Raw genomic sequence first — 23,040 nt, 5'->3', positions numbered from 1 at the left:
GGAAGTGTGTACCCAGACGGGATTTAAACTTTGTCAGCTGAAGACCCAATTTTTAATTTGAAGACAAAAAACGTACCAAACACAATGGCCATTAGACCATTCCTGATTTCTGATCTTGAGCAGAAACGAAAGCTGCTGCTCGTCGTATGTTTTTCTGTTTTCTCCTTTCACGTTCATATGTAAATTGCGTGAGCTTATTTCCTCCATTAGTTGGAAAGATCTGGAAAAGTCCATACATTCACCCACACATAGACCCTCCCCTCGAAGAAATCAGTCAGAAGAGGTTGAAAGTGGACAAAAGAGACGGAATAAAACACCAGGTGTGAACGGTCATGTGTCTCCCTCAACAGCTTGTGATCCGATCGACCAAAACAGGGCCAAAGATGGCATCAAATTATAACAGACTTGACTAGACTGTTTATACCGTCTTGACGACTTTGCTCATTTTCACCACTTTGTCTTTTATTGTCGTGCACTGATTCATTCGCTAAGCTAAACAGCCAATCACGCTGATTCAACATGCTGAATAATCCCCCAAAAAACCCTGACGCCGTCTGACTAAAGCCAACAGTGCAGAACACACTGACGCAAACTAAGCCGTCCGACGCTCAAAAACCATCGGCGCGATGTGTCCCGGTCTTAAATAAATATAATAGTCACTTCCAATCTCATCTCCTGAATTAAAAACCTCTAACACACAGAGGATCACCACTCCAATTAAGTGGTGCAGAGTTAATTATTCTGCTTTTACCAGATGTGCAAGTCTAATATACTACATTCTCAGATTTTGGCCTCAAGCCACTCTTTTATTTAGAACTGTTTTGTTTTACACTTTTGATTTGGCCCTAGCCTTGGCTTAGGGGGGAATTGATGGAGTTTGACAGTGATATGGAAATGGAACTTGAAATTGAATACAAAGTATCTTAACACTTTTAAAAACATCAACAACGTCATAGTATTATGGCGCTTTTCTACTACACAGTACCGGCTCGGCTCGCCTTTGTTTGGTTTTTCAACGTGTAAAAGTTGCACCTGTTCCTGCTTTTGGGTACTTTTTTTGTACCACCTCCGGCGAGGTTCTGAGCGAGCTAAGGCTATGCTAAAATGTCACTTGAAAACAATGTCGACTGCTGATTGGTCAGAGAGAATCGTCACCATTCATCATTACACGCGCCAGTTGTTGTATCCAGAATAACCTGACCATTTTTAAATAGTTTGCCCAGAGATAGTTACTAAACTGACTACTATTATTATGGCAACTCGGAAGAATACGCCGTGGTCAAACGAGGAGGTGCAGACTTTCCTTTGTTTGGTGGCCGAAGAGACGATCCAGCGAGAGATTGATAGGGCAATGAGGGACGAAAGGCGTCGCTATGACGACCGGGTACTATTTGTGGCGGGACTGTCTGCAATGGAAAACGGCGCAAAAAGCGAGCCGAGGCGAGCTTAATCAGTTATGGCGATGTTAGGGTGTCATGTTCATTTCATGAGAGGAAATCAGCATTGCTTATATATTCTCAAGCCATGTTTTCCTGTTTTCAGACACTCTATAAAACTCAGGTGAAGGAGCTAAAGGAGGAGATCGAGGAGAAGAATCGACAAACTCAAGACGCTCTCAAAAAAGTCCAGGACATGTACTCAGAGAAGTAAAAGTCCTCTTCATGAATTTGTAGCTTTTAAAAGGAAAACGTTAAAGGGTCTAAATAGTGTCTTGTGACTACGTTTTTGTGAACTTCTCCTTCATAAATGTTTTGTGTAGGGAGTCGCTCTCTGCTCAGTTGGACCTCACCATGACGAAAGCAGAGTCGGAGCAGCTGGCCCGTGCGCTTCAGGAAGAACAGTATTTTGAACTCTCTCAGGAGAACAAGAAGGCCGTGTCACGTTACAAACTGGAGATCTCAGAGAAAGACTCCAGCATCACACAGGTCTGTTATTAGCGGAGGACAGGCTTCCTTCTCTCAATCTGACCATTTCATTTAGTCCGTTTGTCTTCCAGCACATTTTCAGGGTTAAAACTCAATCCTACCTGCAATTTTACTCTGTCATAATTGTCAACTTATTGGTTGGTTATAGTAGTAGCTTTTAATTGGAGTATAATGCATTTTCGTTTAGCTTGAGGAATCCATCAACACCCTTACCAAAGATGTGGACATCCTCAGTAAGGAGAAGACCGAGTTGGACAGAAGGCTCCGAGCTCAAGAAGAAGGTAATCTTAAATCCAAGTGGTGAACTGTTAGTTTATCTTTACGCATTAACACGGCTTTTCTAATGTCTTCCTGTAGAGTTCGCTGCAGAGAAGGAGGAGGTGGAAAACTCGGTAAAGGTGAACTACGAGAAGATCCTTAATATAGAAAGAACTCTGAAGATCCAGGTATGACCAACATGCTTTGACTTTGTATAAATTATGTGCGTTCTTATAGTGAAAAAGCCAATGTCATCATCAACATAGATTTGAATGTGTGAAAGTGAACAGAATATGAGAACAGGGAAGTCTTTTGAGAGTCATTTGCAAACATTGACTCATTTTAAAGCCTGTAGTCGGTAATCTTTCATCACCAAAATTATGTATTTAAATATGTTTTCCTTGGAAAAAAATACTTCATGCCTTAAACTAGCTGGAATGTAACTCTACACCCTTGCCTCATTTAGTCTACGTGGTTATATGCAGATGAGCCCCGTCTCCACTCACTCACACAGCTCAGAGATCCACTGGTTGACGATCACACGTTGATCTGATTGGTTACAAGGTCGTTTGTGACGTCAGAAACACCAGCGATTTCAAACTGTGTTTGGTTCAGTTGTAAGCAGAAAATACTCAGTAATGCTGTCGACTTATAAATTTACACATGGTTTGTCTTAAAGCATATTAGAAACACCATATAGACGTGTAAACAACATTAAGCTCAGTGAAAAAACATCATCCAAGATGGTGAACAAGTCATTATTAGAAACATTGAATCATTGATTCACCCGATTGATTTGCTCAAACAGCTGATTTATTCAGGAGTGAAGTAAATGGCTCTCTTTATGGATGAGTCATTGAATCATTGGTTCACCCGATTGATTCACTCAAACAGCTGATTTATTCAGGAGTGAAGTAAATGGCTCTCTTTATGGATGAGCCATTGAATCATTGGTTCACCCGATTGATTCACTCAAACAGCTGATTTATTCAGGAGTGAAGTAAATGGCTCTCTTTATGGATGAGCCATTGAATCATTGGTTCACCCGATTGATTCACTCAAACAGCTGATTTAGTCAGGAGTGAAGTAAATGGCTCTCTTTATGGATGAGTCATTGAATCATTGGTTCACCCAACTGATTCGCTCAAACAGCGGATTTATTCAGGAGTGAAGTAAATGGCTCTCTTTATAGATGAGTCATTGAATCATTGGTTCACCCAACTAATTCGCTCAAACAGTGGATTTATTCAGGAGTTAAGTATATGGCTCTCTTTATGGATGAGTCATTGAATTATTGGTTCACCTGATGTATTCGCTTAAAACGCTCATTCATTCAGAACGAAACACCACTGTGGGTTTCTCAGAGACACACAACAGTACTGCTCGGGCTTCACAGGTAATATTTCTGTTGGCAAAATTCAGCAAAAACTAACAATATTGTGTCTAAAACATATCAATATCAACTTATCAAATGAAAACGGCACTTGTGTGATACTCATGTGAAATAGGCTAGCTTAGTTATATCTGAGCGTATGAAGAGCTCTTTTCCAAAACGTGATAAACGCCATTTTTTTAAAAAATGAGTTTGTCGTGTCATTCTGCTGTGGACAGAACCCTTTCACTGACCCATCAACGTTTCATGCCAAATCGCTATATTTCCTTGTTTAAAATGTACTGCAAGATACAGTTTCTTTCCAAACCGCGAAAAGCGCCAAACTTGTTTTTAGCCAAAACGCTATAAATCCTCAAATTCGATGAGCGTTCCACGCAATCCAGCACGGCGGCACTCTGAACAGAGGTTTATTATGTTCATTCATTCCTCAAAATGAGTCCTAGTTTTCTAGTCGACTATAGTAGTAGATCATTTAAGCCATTTGTCTAATTAGTAGGCTAATCACATATATTGATTTAATTAAATGGGAGAGAAACCATATGAGCGTTTTTTAATTGCCTATTCCGCATCTCAATGCATGCATAAAGCTTGCCACAATGAACCGGCAAAAGTAATGATTATGCATGAAACATTTGAATTGTTTATTAATAAACTAGTGTTTTCTGTCAGTGTTAGCAGCAAAGATAAAGTTGATGATGCTTACTCGCCATCTTCGCAGTGAACGCGCATAGGCCTATAGAGAGATACTTAGAATTAGCCTACATACGCAGAGAGTTGCCAATTTATTTTCGTTTTTAATTGTTTTGTTTAAAAGTAGACATTTAAAGATTTCTGTAGCCTAGTTCTCAGGTCTGTGAGGCAAGCATCGCAGTGTTTCGGTTCATAATATATTAGACGCGCTCTCCGGTTCACGTGCGCGCCTCTGTGTCCTGATTATAGTGTCTGATATTTGCTGTTTTAATCCAGTCAATTTGTTAATGAAACATTTATTAAAATAAAGATATAATTTATATCAAACGAAATTTACAAGCTTTCTACAAAACAAAACTTAATAAGTGGTCAAAATCATGTCTGACCTACTCCAAATATTTTCCGATATTAGTCGGATATCTTACTCATCTCATACGGTTCCCTTTTCATAGCCTACTCAACATAGATGAAATAATAAAAATAAGTAACGTAATATTAGTAAACACAAATGTGAAACGTAGCCTATGTTTATTTTATGTTTTTTTTTTGTTTTTTTTTACTTATATTTAAGCGTCTCGCCGCTCCGCTTTGCTCACATGCTGTGTAGCCTATGTGTGTGTGCATGTGCTGGAGGGGTGCCCATCCCTTTTTTGAATATCGTTATCATTATTGATCATTTTTAATAGTTAGTTTTTTCATGCATATGTTGAAATTGGTAGCCTACTATTTGTTTGAGGTTTGACACTTCACTAAAAATGACTTTACTAAAAATGATACAAAAAAATAGATGGATGTATAGCGTTTTGAAAAAATAAATAAAATTAACTTTTAATTTATCATTAACAATATTGTTGTTTGATTTAATAATCATTGTTCAACATGTTCAGACTGAACCAATAAAACATTTCAACAGGATAATTTGATTATTCACAAAATGTGTGGGTCTAGGTAAAAAATGTAGTTTTCCTGAAAACTATTGAAATGGATTTATAGCGTTTTGGAAAAGAACTCTTCATATTTAAATATGAGACAACAACATATGTTGTCTTGAATTTATGGCCACTCTGATGATTCATGTTCGTCACCGATCAACTGTGAAATGGAACATGACCTACGTAGGTCTGGGCCGCTGCGTTAAATGCGTTTATTAATAATTTCCCCCCATAATAAGCATTAAATCGACAGCACAAACATTAACATCAAAATCAGTGATGTGCTTTGTCTCTATTTGCGTGGTGCCTATGAAGAACGTGCCTTATCATTCAATTATGAGGATCCATTTTAGTTAGGTGTCTGTCTGTGTAGGCTGACAACAAGCAGTATGAAAGGAAAAGAATCGTTTGCTCAAACTTTGACGCCTCATCATGTCCCTGCAGGCGGTGAATAAGCTGGCTGAGATTATGAACCGGAAGGACATGAAGTTGGACCAGAAGAAGAGAGGCAGCACCACTGACCTGCGCAAGAAAGAGAAGGAGAATCGCAAACTGCAGCTGGAGCTGAACCAGGAGAAGGAGAAGTTCAACCACATGGCCATCAAGTACCAGAAGGAGCTCAACGAGATGCAAGCGGCAAGTTCACGTTTAATCGTTTTCACAGGGACAAAACTGAACAAAATCTGTTCTAGTGAAGGCATGCATGGACGCTCCACATCAGCATGAAAATGATGTTGCGTGTGTCTTTGCAGCAATTGGCCGAGGAGTGCACGTATCGCAATGAGCTGCAGATGCAACTAGACAGCAAAGAGAGTGACATCGAGCAACTCCACGAGAAGCTGAACGACTTGCAGCTCCGCGTGGAGAACTCCAGCGTCACCAGCCTGCAGACGGACGAGCTGGACAGCAACACTGCTGGTGAGAGAACGCTCACGAAACGTGAATGTTTCTGTTATAGAAATGTCAGGTAAATTAAGGAATAGAGTTTTAAGGAATTTGGTTAGCATTTGTAGCCCACAATAGCTAGGAATGGATTTAAAATCGTTTCATTGGGGGACAAACACGCAGAGCAGGTGAAATGCAAAAAATAAGAAGCAATTTAACCAAATTTCTCAATGCTCATTTGTATTTTAGTATAATAGTTAAATAACAGTAAGCAAACCGTACAGGCCTGTTCGCATCATGTTTGGTGTGACTAAGGGTGTGTTCAAAGTTTAAGTAGTTCGATTCACAGACCAAAAAAGAAAATGATACATTTTGCCCTGATTCGCTAGACGTTGTTCTTTTTAAGACCGAACTTAAACATACAAAAAAACTGCTTTTATAATGTATGTTTTGCAACGGAATTTACCGAACATCCAAAACTATGGACGCATACATATGATGTGGGTTTTTTTCAGCTGAGATTAGGGATGCACCAATATGAAGATTTTGGCCGATACCGATTACCGATAATTCTTTATATTTGAAATCCGATAGCCGATATAGTGACCGATAAATCCAAATCCAAATATTTTTTTAATACAGTTTTTGAAAGCCTGATTACAAAAACAAAAGCGAGCACACAATTATAGAGAGATTTGCATGCTACAGCGCAAAATGAATATGAAAGTCACTGGTAAAACTCTGAAAGTAAAATCGACAGTATAGACAAATTGAATTTTTAAAGACGTGTGTGGGGATACTTTGGAAAAATTTTTTTTTAAATAGACATGAAAACAGAGTGATTATTAGGCTAATGAATGTTGTTTTGTTAGGGTATAATTATTAGGATTTATGATGTTCATTAGATTTAGCACACAAATTGTCCTTATGACTTGTAATGTTGTGATGATAGGATGAAGGTGATGATGTTTCATGTTGCCAGGTGGTGTACACAATCATCATCTTCCAATGTCTGTGTTTAAAGTCTAATCTCTTGTTCTCCCTCATATATAGTCAGTTCTTCTTGCTCTCCTTATCTGTGTATCTTCTATTCTTTTCCCTCTGTGAGTAACTTTAAGATTGGGATCCTGTTATGCCTGGATTGTGCTCTTGGGTGGCATTTCTCGTTACTTTTGTTATTTTTTTAATGAACGCATCTTACTGAATGTCAAATGTGTTTTGGTGATACCTCAGAAATAAGCTACTCAGAGTGATTTTACTGATAGAGCAATGCTAAAATAGACTTATTTTAAACGAAATTGCTGAAATTAGCCAAACTTATTTTGCTTATTAAAATCATTTTAGACTAACCTACTCTGAGCACCTTTCAGGGGTGTTTTAGGTCAAGGCACACTCTTTTAATGTGTGTGTGTGTGTGTGATAGCTTTACTCTTTGTATTCCTATTGGCCTGGGTTAAAATATTAATATGTGAATGTGATATGGAACTTTAAATTGCAAGTAATGCACAGAAGATCATGTAATAATTGCAAAAGGAAAAGTTTCTTCATTTAGCATGGCTTGTCCCTCCCTGGCTCTGTAAAGTTTGAAACACCTAAAAGTGGTCATGACATGTTTTTTTCTTTACATTTATATATATTTTAATGTGTTCCTTGGGGATCACTTATAATGTTTAAAGTTCTTTTGTGCGCTTATTAAAAAAATATATATTTCTGTGATGTGATGCGCCACACAGTACGTAATCACGTTGAAAGGTCTTAGCCTGGTTCAGATTACACGATTTTAGCCCGATTTCGGCACGATCCGTCTGACGAAGGGTGTCGTGGGGATACGTAAAACGACAACGGGCGTCGGGACGCAAGATTTGATCGTATCATCTTGTATAGTGTGTCATAGTGGGCGACAACCTACATCGCGTCTGTGATGCTTCACGACATCACGAAAAAAGACTAGCATGTTTAATTTTTTTAACGGTCATCCACGATGGGTTCCGTCACATGTATGAAGGTTGACCAATAGGAGCGCAGAAGCTTTTCCGTACACAACTTTCAAAAATGGCGAAACGAAAGATCGACAATGGTGCTAACTTTAAAGCTAAAAGTAAAAATATATAAGAAAACAATATTTTACCTCAAATTGTCTTTGGAGGATTGACAGCCCATACTGTCCTCTTCGAGCAATTCAGGAACGTGTCCATTGTCGGGTTTTATCTGTTTTTTTTTACTATTTTCAGCCAATACAACACTCACCGTGTTTTTTTACGTTCGTTTCCGAAAGTTACTTGCTACTAGTTTCGCCTTCTCGATGACATCACGCGTGCCATTAAAGACGGCATGCAATGACTGGTCAGGATTTTAGGAGTCAAAATCGCGTATTGTCAATTGCGTATTGTAGACAAATTTGTCTGTTACGATAGTCACTATGTCGGATTACGCGATTTTGACTCCTAAAATCTTGGCATTAGACTAATCAGGCATTAGTCTATCGTCTATGGTGCGATGATGTATAACTATTCGTCTTGCTCATATGCAAATGTATTTGACTATGTGACGTAACATATTCCGCAAAATCAAAACAAGCCTTTTTTTAGTTTGATTAAATAAATGCCCAGTTTATAATGAGGGCAACATTTTAAGCTCTGAAACTTGGATGTATTAATGGTAGAAAGACCTCGTATATGTCAAAAGATCAAGGAAAATTTGATCTCTCATGTCATGACCCCTTTAATTTATCCAAATGATTCAAGTTATCCAACCCTAAAATTGAAAATTTAATTGAAAATAATAACATATACCCAAAAGAATGAACCTATCTAATCACATTGGGAAATCCGTGTGAATCCCCAGCCCTGTGAAGCACACGTGTGCCTGTTTGTTGACTGTGTGTACGGCTGGGTTTTCTATTGCACTGGAAGCATGCTCACTACAGAAGGAATGACATTAAGCATTCACACTCAGTTGTGGTCACACAGTTTTTGCATGATTTTTTTAAAACAATTCTAATGTGACCTACCTGTCTCCCTCACAACCACTGCGTGAACCTTTAAACCAGTAACATTTTAATTTAATTGCATCTTAGTTTGGTTGATATTTCCAGAAAAGGGGAAGAATTACATGCGTTGATGATAAAATGTACAACAAACTGCTGTATTGAGCCAGTTACTAATACTGCTATAAACGTGACACACATTCCTGGGTTTATTATGCAAAATTTCAGTCTACGTCGATCAGAAAAACATACAGATGTACTAATGTAATTAGGGCTGTCAAACGATTAATCGCGATTAATCGCATCCAAAATGAGTTTGTGTTTACATAATATATGTGGGTGCACTGTGTATAATTATTTTGTATATATATAAATACACACACATGCATGTATATTTAAAAAAAAAATTATTTATATATAAAATATTGACATTTATATATAATATAAATATATAAATCTATATAAAGTATATAAATGAAAATATTTCTTGCATATATACAAGCATGTGTGTGTATTTATATATATATATACATATAAATATATATATAAATACACACTGTATTTATGCACTGTGTATAATTATATATATATAATAATTATACACAGTGCACTCACACATATTATGTAAACACAAACTTTTTTTTTGGATGCGATTAATCGCTTGACAGCCCTAAATGTAATAAATTAGCATCTCCTATTTGTTCATTAGTCAAGACAGATAGCTAGTACAGTAGCTGCTGTTGTTCTGAGCAAACGTGCCCAAATAGAAATACAAATGTTAATGACAATGTAATAACTTGGTGTTCTTCTTTTGGTCAACGTGAGCTATTATAGTCAAAATTGATTGGGTAATGCGTCAAATATCTATTTGGCCATTGTTTTCTCACATTCACAACAACATCAGGAACTGTTTACGTATAGGACATCTCATTTTCACCATCTTACTAACCCTTGATCGATCAAATAAAGGCCTGCCCTTTTTTCCTTGTTAGTTTCACGTAACAAAACAGCATGGGATTTTACAACTACAACCCGGTGATGTGGGCAGTTGTTTTAAAGTGTACCTGGTTTACGCATGTTAGTAAAAGCCAATCAGTTTTTGTAGATTGTGTCACAACCTTGGTTTGTGTTCCCGCATGTCTGTTTCTATTGCTTGTTCAAATTCTGACTTGGATATAATGGTATTTATTTGTTTTCAGAATCAAGGCTCGAAGGCTGGCTCGCAATACCTAATAGGGTTAATATAAAAAGATATGGCTGGAAAAAACAGGTAAGTACTTGCATGAAGAATTATGTATTAAACTATTATTGTCCATGCATTTAGACGCTGCTCTTTGCCCCTTTTTAAATGTTTCTTTTCGTTTCCCTCAGTATGTTGTGGTGAGCAGTAAAAAGATTCTCTTTTACAATGACGAGCAAGACAAAGAGCAGTCCAACCCCTCTATGGTACTAGATATTGAGTAAGTATTCTGATAAATAACTATCTATGTTAACTGGGCTCTTGATTCATTCCTGTATGTAAAATTGAATGATTACACTTTCTGCTAAATAACGAAAATGCATTATTTCAAAACAGCAAACTTTTCCATGTGCGTCCTGTCACGCAAGGCGACGTTTATCGAGCTGAGACGGATGAAATTCCACGAATATTCCAGGTCAGTTCCTTATTTTCAATGTTTTGCACGGAGTTCCCTGTAATGACGTATCACCGTATCTATTCTGTATGCGCATAAATAGACATAGTTCAAAATAGAGCCAGACCGATATATCGGCCGATATTAGGCATTTTCCATAATATCGGCAGTTATAATGGCCGATCAATGAATATTTAAAAAATAAAAATAAAAACGGACGAAACACGCTTCAATCATCTCTCCTTGGCCTGTTATATTGAAAATGTATGTTTTACAACTTGCAGTATGACGTTATCTATTGCTAAATTATGGCTCATCATAAACTAGCTAACCACAAAGCAAGCTAATGCCAATATCATCAGTGGAAGACTGCTAACGTTAACATTAATGAGCTTGGAAACCACAATTAACTTTTTCTGCCTAAATAAAGTAATGATTACTGTATTTATAGCTAGCATATCTCTAGTTACAGTCCCTGCATTGTAAAATGTAAGTTATACTTGCGAGGAGTGAACATTTAGACATAGAGAAAAAGTATCAAACGTATCTTGTGCAGAAAAGTTAGCTTTTCTTTTACACGTGTGTGAAATCCAACAATATTTAATTTAAAAAAATATATATCGGCCGATATATCGGATTTTAAAACCCAAAAATATTTGTATCGTATCGGCCTTCAAAATCCTTTATCGGTCGGGCTCTAGTTCAAAAACTGCACCGGATCATGTTTGGGAAACTATTGTAGGGAAGCTGAAGTCATTCCAAGTTTGTTGCAAGGTATTCATAAGCTGACGTTAAACACTGTACTTTCCTAAAACCTCGGATAATGTCCTTATTTGCATATGTGAAATGTCAGCGTCTTTGATTGGACGAACACCGCACACGACCTGTTTGCAGAAAAGGCTCTAGCATTGTTCATCCTTAAATAATATATTGATGACTGTACTGACTTTTCAGACTGTAAATCTCACATTTTCTGTCACCATTTGACTTTTTTTCCCCTCAAACACTGCAACATAGCCTACTTTTTATACAACACGCGGCAATTCTGCGACTTACCAAAGCATGAGCCACGTGATTGGGTTTCCTTTGCTAAGCCTCTAACCGCATAATTCTTACACTGTATCATTTCACATTGGACACATTTGGTACCCTAATGCAGGGTTAGAGGTTTAGTACAATGATAACCCGGGGTTAATTGCTGTGTGAAAGATGAACAATAGGCCTGTGTCGCACTTCCTGCTTCCGGAGTAGGGATACAGAACTTCCGGTCAACAGTATTTCTCGATAAGGATTTCGATTATCATCCCTAATGTCTAAACCATCCGAGGTAGACTGACCACGAGCTATGAGGTTGTGAAACGAAGGTTTTTGCTCCTGTTGAATCTACAAGTTTGTATGAAATCAATCTTGTTTAAAGAAAAACAAGTTTTATCCGTGATCTTATGGAAAAAAAACTACACTTCCCACAATCCTAAGCGCAGCAACGTCTGCTGATTGGTCCAACTCGCTGTTACCATAGAAACGTTTACTTTTCTGGCGAATGGCTAGAGCTACCCGCGGCTGTTGTTGTAGTGTACCGGGTTGCCGTAGACAGCCGTACATCTGCTTTCACGCTTTCCCACTTGAGAGTTTTTACCATCCGAACCACATCGTCGTCATATATGTGACTTCAGGCAGGTTGCGGAGAGATTTGGTCCAGCGTTATCTATCGAACTCCACCATTGTAAAAGGCTAACCGGAAGAGCCGTATCCCTACTAAAAGACGTACTTCCGGTCTTCAATTTTTTCGTGACATAGGCCTATACAAGCCGATATGTGCATGCTGTTGAATGTAGAAAGTGCCGCTGCATCAAACAAGCAGATTTATCACCATGACGTATGTACCCCTGCTGCCCCAACGAGCCATTAGAACCGCATATTTGCTGTTTGAGTGTGTCTGGGCCTTTTTTGCCAAAGAGTTTTATGCTAGTGGACTATTGTTGATATGTGTGTCTGGTCGCTTCACCAGATAGCTTTAAATCTACTGGATTATTTTAGTTATTTATTTTAACTAGTTATTTTATCAACAGTTATTTTAACTAGTTGCTATTGTTAGCTAGTTAACTACAGTTCCCCATAGTATCAGTTACTGACTTAATGTCTAGTGAAACAAAATGGAAAGGGAAACGTCTTCAGCTACTAGCATATCCTCGATATTGCGTAAGCTGGTTGCATTTCTATTTCTTGATTTTATGAGAACTGCAATTCGGCACTGCTTTATTATATATAGGTGGAGAAAATTAGGCCCACTCAAACCCATTGGCCAGTGTTTTACATTGCCGTTTTTCAATAAAACTTCAGTGTTTTTGGAAAAAGGTGTTTCCCCATAGTATCAGCTACTGATGTAATATCTCATACCCTCATCTGATACATCAGTAACCAGAGACGTTTACATTACACAGAAATAAATGTTTTGTTCCAAAGGCCAAAACATAAAGCTAGTGCGGTTGGCAGGATTCTGTGTAAAACAGCAGTAACAGTTTTTGCTTTAATGTTAATGTCTCAAAAATATTTTGATGACCCTCTAACTTTTACTTAAATGTAGAATTTGAAAAATATGTTTTTGTTCTTCAGATACTTTATGCTAATGAGGGTGAGTGCCGGAAGGAAGCGGAAATGGAGAGTGTTCCTCAGGGTGATAAGGCCAACTGCTTGCCCCACAAAGGCCATGAGTTCATCCCCACCCTCTACCATTTCCCTTCTAACTGTGAGGCTTGCTCCAAACCCCTGTGGCACGTCTTCAAGCCCCCGCCAGCCCTGGAGTGCCGCCGCTGCCACGTCAAGTGCCACAAGGACCATCTGGACAAGAAGGAGGACGTTATCGCCCCTTGCAAAGGTGAGCCACAAGCAGAAAATGCAGAAAATATTTGTTACATTTATAATGATTGACTGAAATGTACATAAATTGAACAGCAAAATCTTGATTTTACTTGAATCCCTTCTTGTCATAAAGGATTACAACATGCAAACATAGGTCCCATAGTTTTAATAGTTTTTTGCTGTCTTCGCCATTTTGCCCAGTCCTTAGCATTTTCTGGGCAAGGTCCACGGCCCACATATATACTGGGAAAAATGTCCATCCACCGTTTCTTTGGCCTTCCATGCTGTCAGTGGCCTCCTGGGTTGAAACTTGGGTTGTTACTGCCCATTTTATAGCCGTATACAAGGGTTCCCGCATATTCTCCATGATCGAGGCTTGATTCCAAGCCTTTGAGACGGGTCATGCCAAGTGTCCCCTGGAGCACATTCATATCCTTGGGCTTGCTCGTGCTGCTTTGTTGTGGCCCAGCACTCTGCCCCATAAAGGGCCTCTGAATGCACTACGGTCTTATAGATTTTGACTTGTCTCCACTTGAGCGATGCTGCATCGATTCTTCCCGGGCATCGAGGATGGTGTCGCCATCTGATATGACCGAGGATGCAAGGCTAGATGATTTTCTTCAAATCCTACCGATCATTGTTGATGATGCCATTGGTTTGGGGGGCCAAACTAACTCCAGGTACTCGACTTTTTGAATATTTAGCCGCATTCTGCTTCCTCTAAGCTGTTGGGTGTTGAAGCACAGAGCAGGTCTCCTGCAAAAGCAATGCTTTGCGTACAAGAGTGTCCAGGAGTGTGTTGATTGGAAGTCTGCTGTCACTGTGTCTATGCAAATGATGAACAGAAGGGGTGAGAGGGCTGAGCCTTGTTGAACACCGACAGTGATGTTGAAATTTAGATTTGCTCTGAAAGTTAGTCAGGCAAAGAGCTCATTCAAACCCATTTTCAATCCGGCGAAAATCGCGGCACCAATCAGAAACGTTGGGGCTGGCTTTAGATGATGACAACAGCGCTGCGATTTTGAAGCAGATTTTGTAGCCTACATTACAAAGATGGATGCCGCCGTCGAACATCACTCGTTCGAATCAGCTACCGCGTCTGTTTTAAGCAATTTAAACGTTTCCTTTTTGTTAAAACCGAGCAAAGAACAACACTCTGAGATTTTTCTCCGCGGACCGCCGCTCTGCATGTCATCTCCTTCATCGCTCTGATTGGTTTTAGGTCTACCTGCGACTTCCATTGGTGACCCCCCTCTGGAAATGATTTGTCTATAACGCTTTGCCAGATTATAACTCCGTTACAGCTGAGAATGGTCTGCTTTTAACCAGGCTAGGTAAAATCCCAACTGGGCATCAAACCATGTTTATCACATTACAGTAAAGAAATTCAACCATTTACACCTCAAGGGATATCATGAGATTGCAGTCCTCGCTAGATACGGTTGTGTGAAACTCAAATGCCTTTTCCAGTCCAGGAATGCCATGTGCACCGTTCTTCCTCTGGTGCTTCTCTGTCAGCAACCAGGTGGCAAGAATATCATAATCATGGTGCCACATTCTTTGATGAAGTCACACTGATTGGATGTGATGGCAGTGATGTTTTGGAGGTGTTGGTCCAGTACCCGCTGAAATACCTTTTGAGCAACCGAATTTGGGTGGTAGTTGCCCTTGCCTTTCCTGATTGGTACAGTTGTACTGAATTGTCCAGGTGTGGGGGGGCTTGTTCTCAGCTATGACTCGAAGGAGTTCCTCAAAACTGCCAGATCTCAGCTGGTATGTCGCCGTGGCCAGTCCGCTTCCCATTCTACATCTCACTGGACGACTTCACCTCCATAGTTGAAAATCAGTGATGTGGGTCTATAGGTGGGCTTGATATTAGCGGTAGCGGTAATTTGTTTCAAATGCCGGTGGTACCAGTGGCAGAACTTGACGAGGCGGGGGATGTTGTTTGCTCCTTCTGTTGCACTTCTTTGTTCCACCACGTTTGATGTTTGTTTGACAGTGAATTTTACCTGTAAATGCTGATTTTAAAAAATGTACTAATCAGAAAGTTACATTTAATCTACATCAAAACCGTATGTGTGACGAGGCATCTCACAGCAACACTCATTTTGTTCTTGTCCCTCAGTTAATTATGATGTGACATCAGCTCGAGACATGCTGCTTCTGGCCTTGTCCCAAGATGAGCAGAAGAAATGGATTGGTCATCTCGGCAAGAAGATTCCCAAGACCCCTCCTTCTACCTTCGCAAGGGCGTCTCCACGCACAATGTCCACTCGCTCCGTAGTAAACCAGTCCTTCCGCAAGAACCCCAAAAACGTGCCAGGAAAGCCAAGGTAACTACAACCATACAGTGTCACACCAATCTTAAAGCACATTATGCATTTGGAGCAGAGAATAGGATTTTCAGTGTAGTATAGTTTTAACCAGATAGCATTCTCTCTGGATTTGATTGCAAGTCATATTTCACTCCAAAAGAAATAATAAAATGTATTCAGGACAATAAAAAGCAAAGGATTTCCTGCATTTCTCATTAGTGTAATGTAGTGACGAAATAAAAAGCATGATTCAATAATCTTCCTGCAGCACTGGCAGATTCTGGTCGCTCCATTTAGTAGTGATCATTCCTATGTCCAATCAAAGTCCCTTTAAGACAAGTCATTTCACTCGGCGACCATTTTGAAACACCTCACGGGCATGCAAGTGCAGCTCCTATCTCTTTGAATGAGGAAACATCAAATTTTCCAAATCTGTTCGCCAAGCTTACGATTAAATTTCATATTTGAAATCACCAATGAAATCTGACAACTCTAAACGCTCGAATCATCAAAGCGCATCACTGTTTCTATAGGAACCAGAGCTTCTAGACGACTATCAATCGCTGATTGGCTCTTATTTAGAAGGAGGGAATTATTCCACCATATTGAGCGTTGCACAAAATGAGTGACGTGTCTTGTGTTACTCTATAGTGTCTCACCTCAAACATGGTGGTCGATGGCCCTTCGCCACAGCAGTGTTTTTATATATTTTTAAAAAGAAATTTTTGAAAAGAAAGAAATTGCCACCGTCACTTCCCTTCTGTCTGTGCTATCATATACGTTTATACCAATCAAAAAGAAATAAAGCTAATGCTGAGGGAAAAATAAACAGTCTTTAAACAGTTCTTGGTTGATTGACGTGCATCTTTGCTTTAATTCAATTTGTAGTCAAGTAGTTAAACGGTTAAAAGGAGCGTTTAATCGTATTGGTAAACACTACAGAAATTTTTGTATTGTGATTATAAAACCAAAATAACTTTTGTAGCGTTAAAAAATATTGATTTAAAAATGTGCGGTACTGACTTTATACTGATTTAAACTCGATTTTTGTTCTTCATTGTTGCAAGTATTGGTAAATAAAATAAAACGGCTAGATAAAAAAAATAAATGACAAAACATTGACTTATGCTGTAGCTTAAACTCATCAGTTACGTTTGCGACGTATCAGCTACTGTTGCGAAAACACACACACCAAGCTAAAAAAATGATTGCTTTAAACGTTTATGATGCTGTTTTTGTGGTTGCTACTGTAAAGCAGTTTTTAAAGCAATCTGTATTGGACAAAGCATTATGTAAATAAACTTGATTTGAGATACAGTATGATATTTAGAATGGATGAGGGAAGTGCTTGATTGTCATGAAAATAGTGTCTTCATTCAAAAAACCCTTTGGTCCTAAAAAATAAATGTCATGCTAACATAATTCCGTATTACATTGTTTTAATATATACTTCATTTGGGGTGAAATGTGACTGGGACATGTTTTTTTATGATTGAGATGTAATTATTGCTAATGAAGGCCATAAGTTCCTGGCTGTAGAGGCAGGTTAGTCTCGTGACGGGCTGTTTATTTGCTGTTGTCTTGTAGCAGGGCGCAGTCCAGTCTCCATGCGGCAGACACAACATCCAGTACATGCTGACAACATCATACAGCTTCTCCACCCCTTACATGTCTAATGGTGTAGTCCACTGCTCCTGTGTTTGTTCAGTGCCTTCATTCACAGTTTTAAAGGTCGAGGTTAACTGTGGTCAGTTGCTCTTTAGAGGCCTGTCCTTTTATGTTTACTCTGGGTTTTTGTTTACTAGAATGACAAATTCTTTCTGTTACAAACTTAACCAATTAAAAGGGAATTTCCTTTATCTGGACAGAGGCTCTCTACGAAACTTGAAATTTACCCCCTATATTCTGCCATTTGTATCTTGTTTCCACTGCTGGAAACAATGGGTGGAGATTGACGTCCAGCTCCCCCTGTCTAGGCGTAATGGGTGCATCAGCATCTAGACCAGGGTTGTCCAGTCCTGCTCCTGCGGGCCACTGTCCAACCCCAATCAAACACACCTGAACTAGCTAATCAAGGTCTTACTAGGCATACTAGAAACTTATTAAGGCAAACTGGAGCTATACTCTGCAGGACAGTAGCCCTCCTGGACTGAGTTTGGACACCCCTGACCTAGACGGTCCAACCACACCCCTAACCCTATCACTAAGCATAACCCCACTGGTGTTGTCAAAAGTACCTACTTTGGTACCAAGATGGTACTGATATTTGTAAAAAATATGACGATACCAGCATTTCCCTCTACAATTTTGTGCGCTGTTGAACAGATTCTTAAACACCTTTGATTGGCCAATCCGTTTAAAACTTTAGGCTTTAGGAAGAATTAGAGCAGAGACTGCGAGCTTCTCATCCAACATCAGTGCCTGACCTCACAAATGCTCTTCTAGAAGAATGGTCAAAAATTCCCATAAACACACTCCTAAATTTGTGGAAAGCCTTCCCAGAAGCTGTTCTAGCTGCAAAGGGTGGGCCAACTAAAAACATTCAGATTAATAGTGGGATGTCATTCATGTGCATGCAAAGGCAGGCATCCCAAAACTTTTGGCAATATAGTGTATGTTGAGCGCATGAACACATTGGCCAATCAGAGACACATATGTTGAGCGCGTGAACACAATGGCCAATCAGAGACGCATATGTTGAGCCCGTGAACACAATGGCCAATCAGAGACACATATGTTGAGCCCGTGAACACAATGACCAATCAGAGACGCATATGTTGAGCCCGTGAACACAATGGCCAATCAGAGACACATATGTTGAGCGCGTGAACACAATGGCCAATCAGAGACGCATATGTTGAGCCCGTGAACACAATGGCCAATCAGAGACACATATGTTGAGCCCGTGAACACAATGACCAATCAGAGACGCATATGTTGAGCCCGTGAACACAATGGCCAATCAGAGACACATATGTTGAGCCCGTGAATACATATGTTGGTTTCAACCACACTCAAAGCACTAGAGGGAAATGCTGGTTTTCAGTACTTTTGACAACACTAAACTCCACCCATTATGTCCAGAGAGGGGGAGCTGGATTTCGTTTTTCTGTTATTCAAATTTCTATGATGGTAAAAAACTGTCAATCACACAAAACCTGACAAAGGAAGTGATTATATTTTGCTTGAAGAAAATGAGGCTTATTTTGTATAGACTCATTATTGGCATTGAGTATCACTAAAGCTGCTTCTGTATCGATCAGGCAGTAAATGGACCGAACAATTCTGGACAATTTACTGTGTAAATTTACCTTGCACTGTTATACAGTGTTCAGTAACCAGCTGTTATACTAAACTCAATACATATTGTGGCCACTGTATTGTGATGACACTTAGCTATTCTTATTACTGTCATTTAAAATAAACGACAAGAATTACCAGATTCAAATATAGCATCCAGATGCTTTGTAGTCATTTTAAGGATAAATGCCCATAAATATTGCATACAAATATCTTCAGCCTTTATTTCCTTCTTGTAATATATAACTTCTAAAAGTTACTACTGTTGTTGTTCTCTGTTTTCTGCAGTCAAATGTAGCGTTTGTTTTGTTCGATTCGCCCACGTTGAGAGATGTGTGTGAATCATATTACGATGATGACTATGAAAAGATCTGAGTGAATGATCCTACATTTAAACTTTCAAACACTGGACATTTTCTTTTCTTCTTTCTTCCAGCTAACCATCTGAACCTCTGGATTTATTTGGGATTTTTGTACTTTCCTCTCTAAGAAAAAGAAAAAAAAAAGTATACAAAAAATCTGTAACAAACATGTAATTAACCTTTTTAAAGTTGCATTTCACAAGTGAAAAGGCAGACTGTAATTGGTGCTGAAATTCAGGATTTACCTACCGCAAGGCATCATGGACACGCTTTGGCATCATCTTTTTCTGCCCTCTTCTCCCCATAACACGGGTTTTTCTCAGATTCCATTCATTCAACACCATATATCCTACTGTCCAGAGGAAAGCATCTTTTCACAGCTTGGCAAGGAAACTATAGGCTGTTCTCATGGCCATGTCTTTCTGTTTGGACTCTGAAACCTCTGGGATTGGGACTATAGCTTGGCACCATGGCAAACGGGGAAATTTGGGGAATTAACCGTAAAAGGGTCTCTGGGACAGTCTTTTTGATTGCAAACCATTTCCACTTCGGTCCACTCTGATGCCGCCTTCTGATGGACTCTGGTTGCCTTATTCTACGCCTCAAAATGAATTGGGTTTGGTTGCAAAGTATTGGGTACTGAGAGTTTCTGAGGGGAGATTTTGAGGTTGTTGTTTTTTTTTTTTATGGAGCATGGAAGATCATTACAGTCTATGCATAATATTATCATAATTGTCATTTTCATTATTATTGTTTTTGGAGGCTCCAAGCCATAGGATACCACCAGAATGGCATCGGGAGACATAAATGTCACAGAAACCATTGAAAAGAAATTGTGTCTGTGTGTGTGTTCATTGGGTACATTGTTTCTGTAATATTCTTTTGTTTATCTTTTTTTTTTTATATAATGTGTTGCCTTACATTTGATTCATAGATAAATGTTTCAAAAAGGAAAACATTAAGTTAACAAATGTAACTGCACTGTTTGAATTGTAATTTATTTGTAGAACTAAACATCTGTAGCGTTTGGCTCACCTAGTGCCTTTTGGATAACAATTTTACTGCCATATCTGTTTGCGCTCCTCTCCAAACAAATCTTTACTATTATCATACTTTGAAAACAAACGTATCTATTACAGTGTGATTTTTACCAGAACCTAAAGAGTTTGAAACAGAGCGGACCATCTATTGCATGTCTTCAATGTTGTCAACCAAAGTTCACAAGTTCTGCATGTTGAACCGTGATGAAGGCATCATGCCCTCCTTTTTTTCTTTTGTAATATCAATAGAAAAGACCGTTAACATCCCAAGCGCCCCGTCAAAACGGTTTCCGTCAGTGTACATACTCGTGAATCAAGATGATGAATACCTCCTCAATAATCCAACATGGTTTTTACAAATGTGTTCAGTAAAATAAGCACTGGAACAATGATCTGTTTTGATGTGGATGTATTTGCATGTTAAATTGCATTGGAGGCCGCACTGATGGATATGTGTCAATAAACATATCTTTATCTATCGCCTGAGTGTGGTTTACCTGTTCTAGCCTATACTTGGTTTAATCATTCTTGATGTTTTGTCTGGTGGGGCCTTCACAACTCCAGCTGACCTAAATGAATGGCTAATTATCATGACATGCGGGATATACTTTTTTAAAAAAGTTTACAGAGATTAAAAAGGTGTGTGTGTGTAAGTGAGATAGAGTGTGAGCGATAATTTTTTTGCACATACTTATCTATTTATTGTTGCACCAACATGACAAACTACCAGTTTGAGATCTAATAATGAATCTATCACAATGTACATTATGAAAATTTATATAAATCAATATTAGGTCAAATTTCCCTTGGGTCATTTTGACTTGGGTCGCACTTGAACCACCAATACACATAAAATTGAATGGGTTCGAGGCAGGGGCGTAGCCAGAATTTTATTTTTGGGGGGTCCTGTCTTTAAATGAGGGGGCAACATTATTTATATATATATCAAGTTGATCTTTCCGTGCTTTTTAAAAAAAGTGTAATATTGTACTTTGAGTTTGAGCGCCTGCCATTGTCACGGCATATTAACTCTCACGCAAAGATGAAGATGACAGCGTACGTTACGCGCAACACGTTATATAAACAAATCAAGTTTGAAAATAAGCCGCATTTTACCGCACAGCATTTTGATTGGTCAATCTATCAATCCTAATAAAACAACTCTTTTTTTTTTTTAAGCAATCAGAAATCTGAGGGGACCGGACATGAGGGGGCCTAGGCCCACCCAGGCCCCCTCGTGGCTACGCCACTGGTTCGAGGAGTCTTGTGGTTGAAATTTAAGTCACAAATCCTTCCCTCACGGGTCAATTTGACCCCATAGGAATGAATAGAGTGCAAGGAATGCTTCAGTACACTTAGAAAAACATAAAAATGCCAAAATTTTAACAACAACAAAATATTTTATGTGTATCTGAGTGCACACTGAAGTGAAATGACTATCATTTGCATCATATAAAGCTAAAAGCTCATCCAGTGGCAAGAGTCATGAAATATCATGTTCAAGTATTATTTTTCCACATGAGGTCGGCAAAGTCACCCAATGTAAGGTATTTTGAGCTGAATTAAAAGGGTTATGCATGAAATAGTCAATTATTTTGAATTCAAGATGAAAGAATGTGCTGAAATTACTATTTATTTATTTATTGTTTATTAATCAAATCTAGTAATTTAAAGGTAAATTAAAAAAAATTGCATTAAAAACAATAGAAACAAGATTATCAAAATTAAATTAAATAAGCTTTCTGGCGGAGTGAAGGATAATTTTAGGGTTTCGGGTCATTTTGACCCGCGAGGGAAAGATGATAAGGATGATATATTATAGGCTTAATAGAGTGCCGAAGTGATGACGTCACTTTGTAAGACAACTCGGAAGCTAGCGGCGCAGGGGTTCCCTCGGTCGAAAAGCAATGCATTTTCCCATAGACTTTTGGAAAATCGCAAAAAATAAGATCTGTGTTTAACAGAGTTGTGACCCTTACACGTTTTGTCTAGCAAGATAATCTTTACAAGTTAATCCAAAATTTATACATTTTGAAGCCAATATAAAGATTTTAAAAAACACAATCAGACACAATAAAGTTTTAAAAAAAAACACAAGCAGGTTATAACTGTGTGTTTTATGTCATAGATCAAAACGTGAAAATATTCAGAGGCTCTGTTCACCCCAGACCTTATTTCAGACGATTTAGCAAAAACCCATTCAAAAATACCATAGACTTTAGAGCGAGGGAAGCGTAATGCTAAAATGCTAACTCACTTCCGCGTTTTGGCCTATAGACCATTTCACAAGATGTAAACAACACTGGTCCAGAAGCACTTCCTGTTTCAGTTTTTTAACACTACATAAAAGCTGGGATAAAATACAACCAACAGAACATTTAAAACTGAATCAAAAAGTTAAACAAACATCTTTAAGATGTTTTCTTTACATGTGAAATAAAGAAAACAGTTACAAACT

The 23,040-nt window shown here is 38.7% G+C and overlaps 1 protein-coding gene across 2 annotated transcripts in view; it reads left to right on the top strand.

Moving 5' to 3' along the window:
• Window positions 1-21,062, top strand: part of rock1 (Rho-associated, coiled-coil containing protein kinase 1) — a 90,948-nt gene extending 69,886 nt beyond the window's left edge. Inside the window, exons 22-33 of one of the 2 annotated variants that reach the window (XM_039657317.2) lie at window positions 1,543-1,646; window positions 1,760-1,925; window positions 2,113-2,206; window positions 2,283-2,371; window positions 5,643-5,834; window positions 5,951-6,116; window positions 10,269-10,339; window positions 10,441-10,529; window positions 10,646-10,724; window positions 13,317-13,578; window positions 15,691-15,898; window positions 19,617-21,062. In XM_039657317.2, coding sequence (XP_039513251.2) covers window positions 1,543-1,646; window positions 1,760-1,925; window positions 2,113-2,206; window positions 2,283-2,371; window positions 5,643-5,834; window positions 5,951-6,116; window positions 10,269-10,339; window positions 10,441-10,529; window positions 10,646-10,724; window positions 13,317-13,578; window positions 15,691-15,898; window positions 19,617-19,620 — 1,524 coding nt within the window. In that variant the 3' untranslated portion in view covers window positions 19,621-21,062. Of the gene's footprint in view, window positions 1-1,542; window positions 1,647-1,759; window positions 1,926-2,112; window positions 2,207-2,282; window positions 2,372-5,642; window positions 5,835-5,950; window positions 6,117-10,268; window positions 10,340-10,440; window positions 10,530-10,645; window positions 10,725-13,316; window positions 13,579-15,690; window positions 15,899-17,467 lie in introns of both variants that reach the window. The other variant, XM_039657316.2, reaches the window with a different exon arrangement.
• Window positions 21,063-23,040: the final 1,978 nt, after the last annotated feature.

The sequence above is a fragment of the Pimephales promelas genome, chromosome 5 (assembly GCF_988280905.1).
Source record: "Pimephales promelas chromosome 5, fPimPro1.hap1.1, whole genome shotgun sequence".
NCBI lineage: Eukaryota > Metazoa > Chordata > Actinopteri > Cypriniformes > Leuciscidae > Pimephales > Pimephales promelas.
The sequence above is the reverse complement of the archived record's forward strand: the minus strand, read 5'-3'. Positions and strand labels throughout refer to the sequence as shown.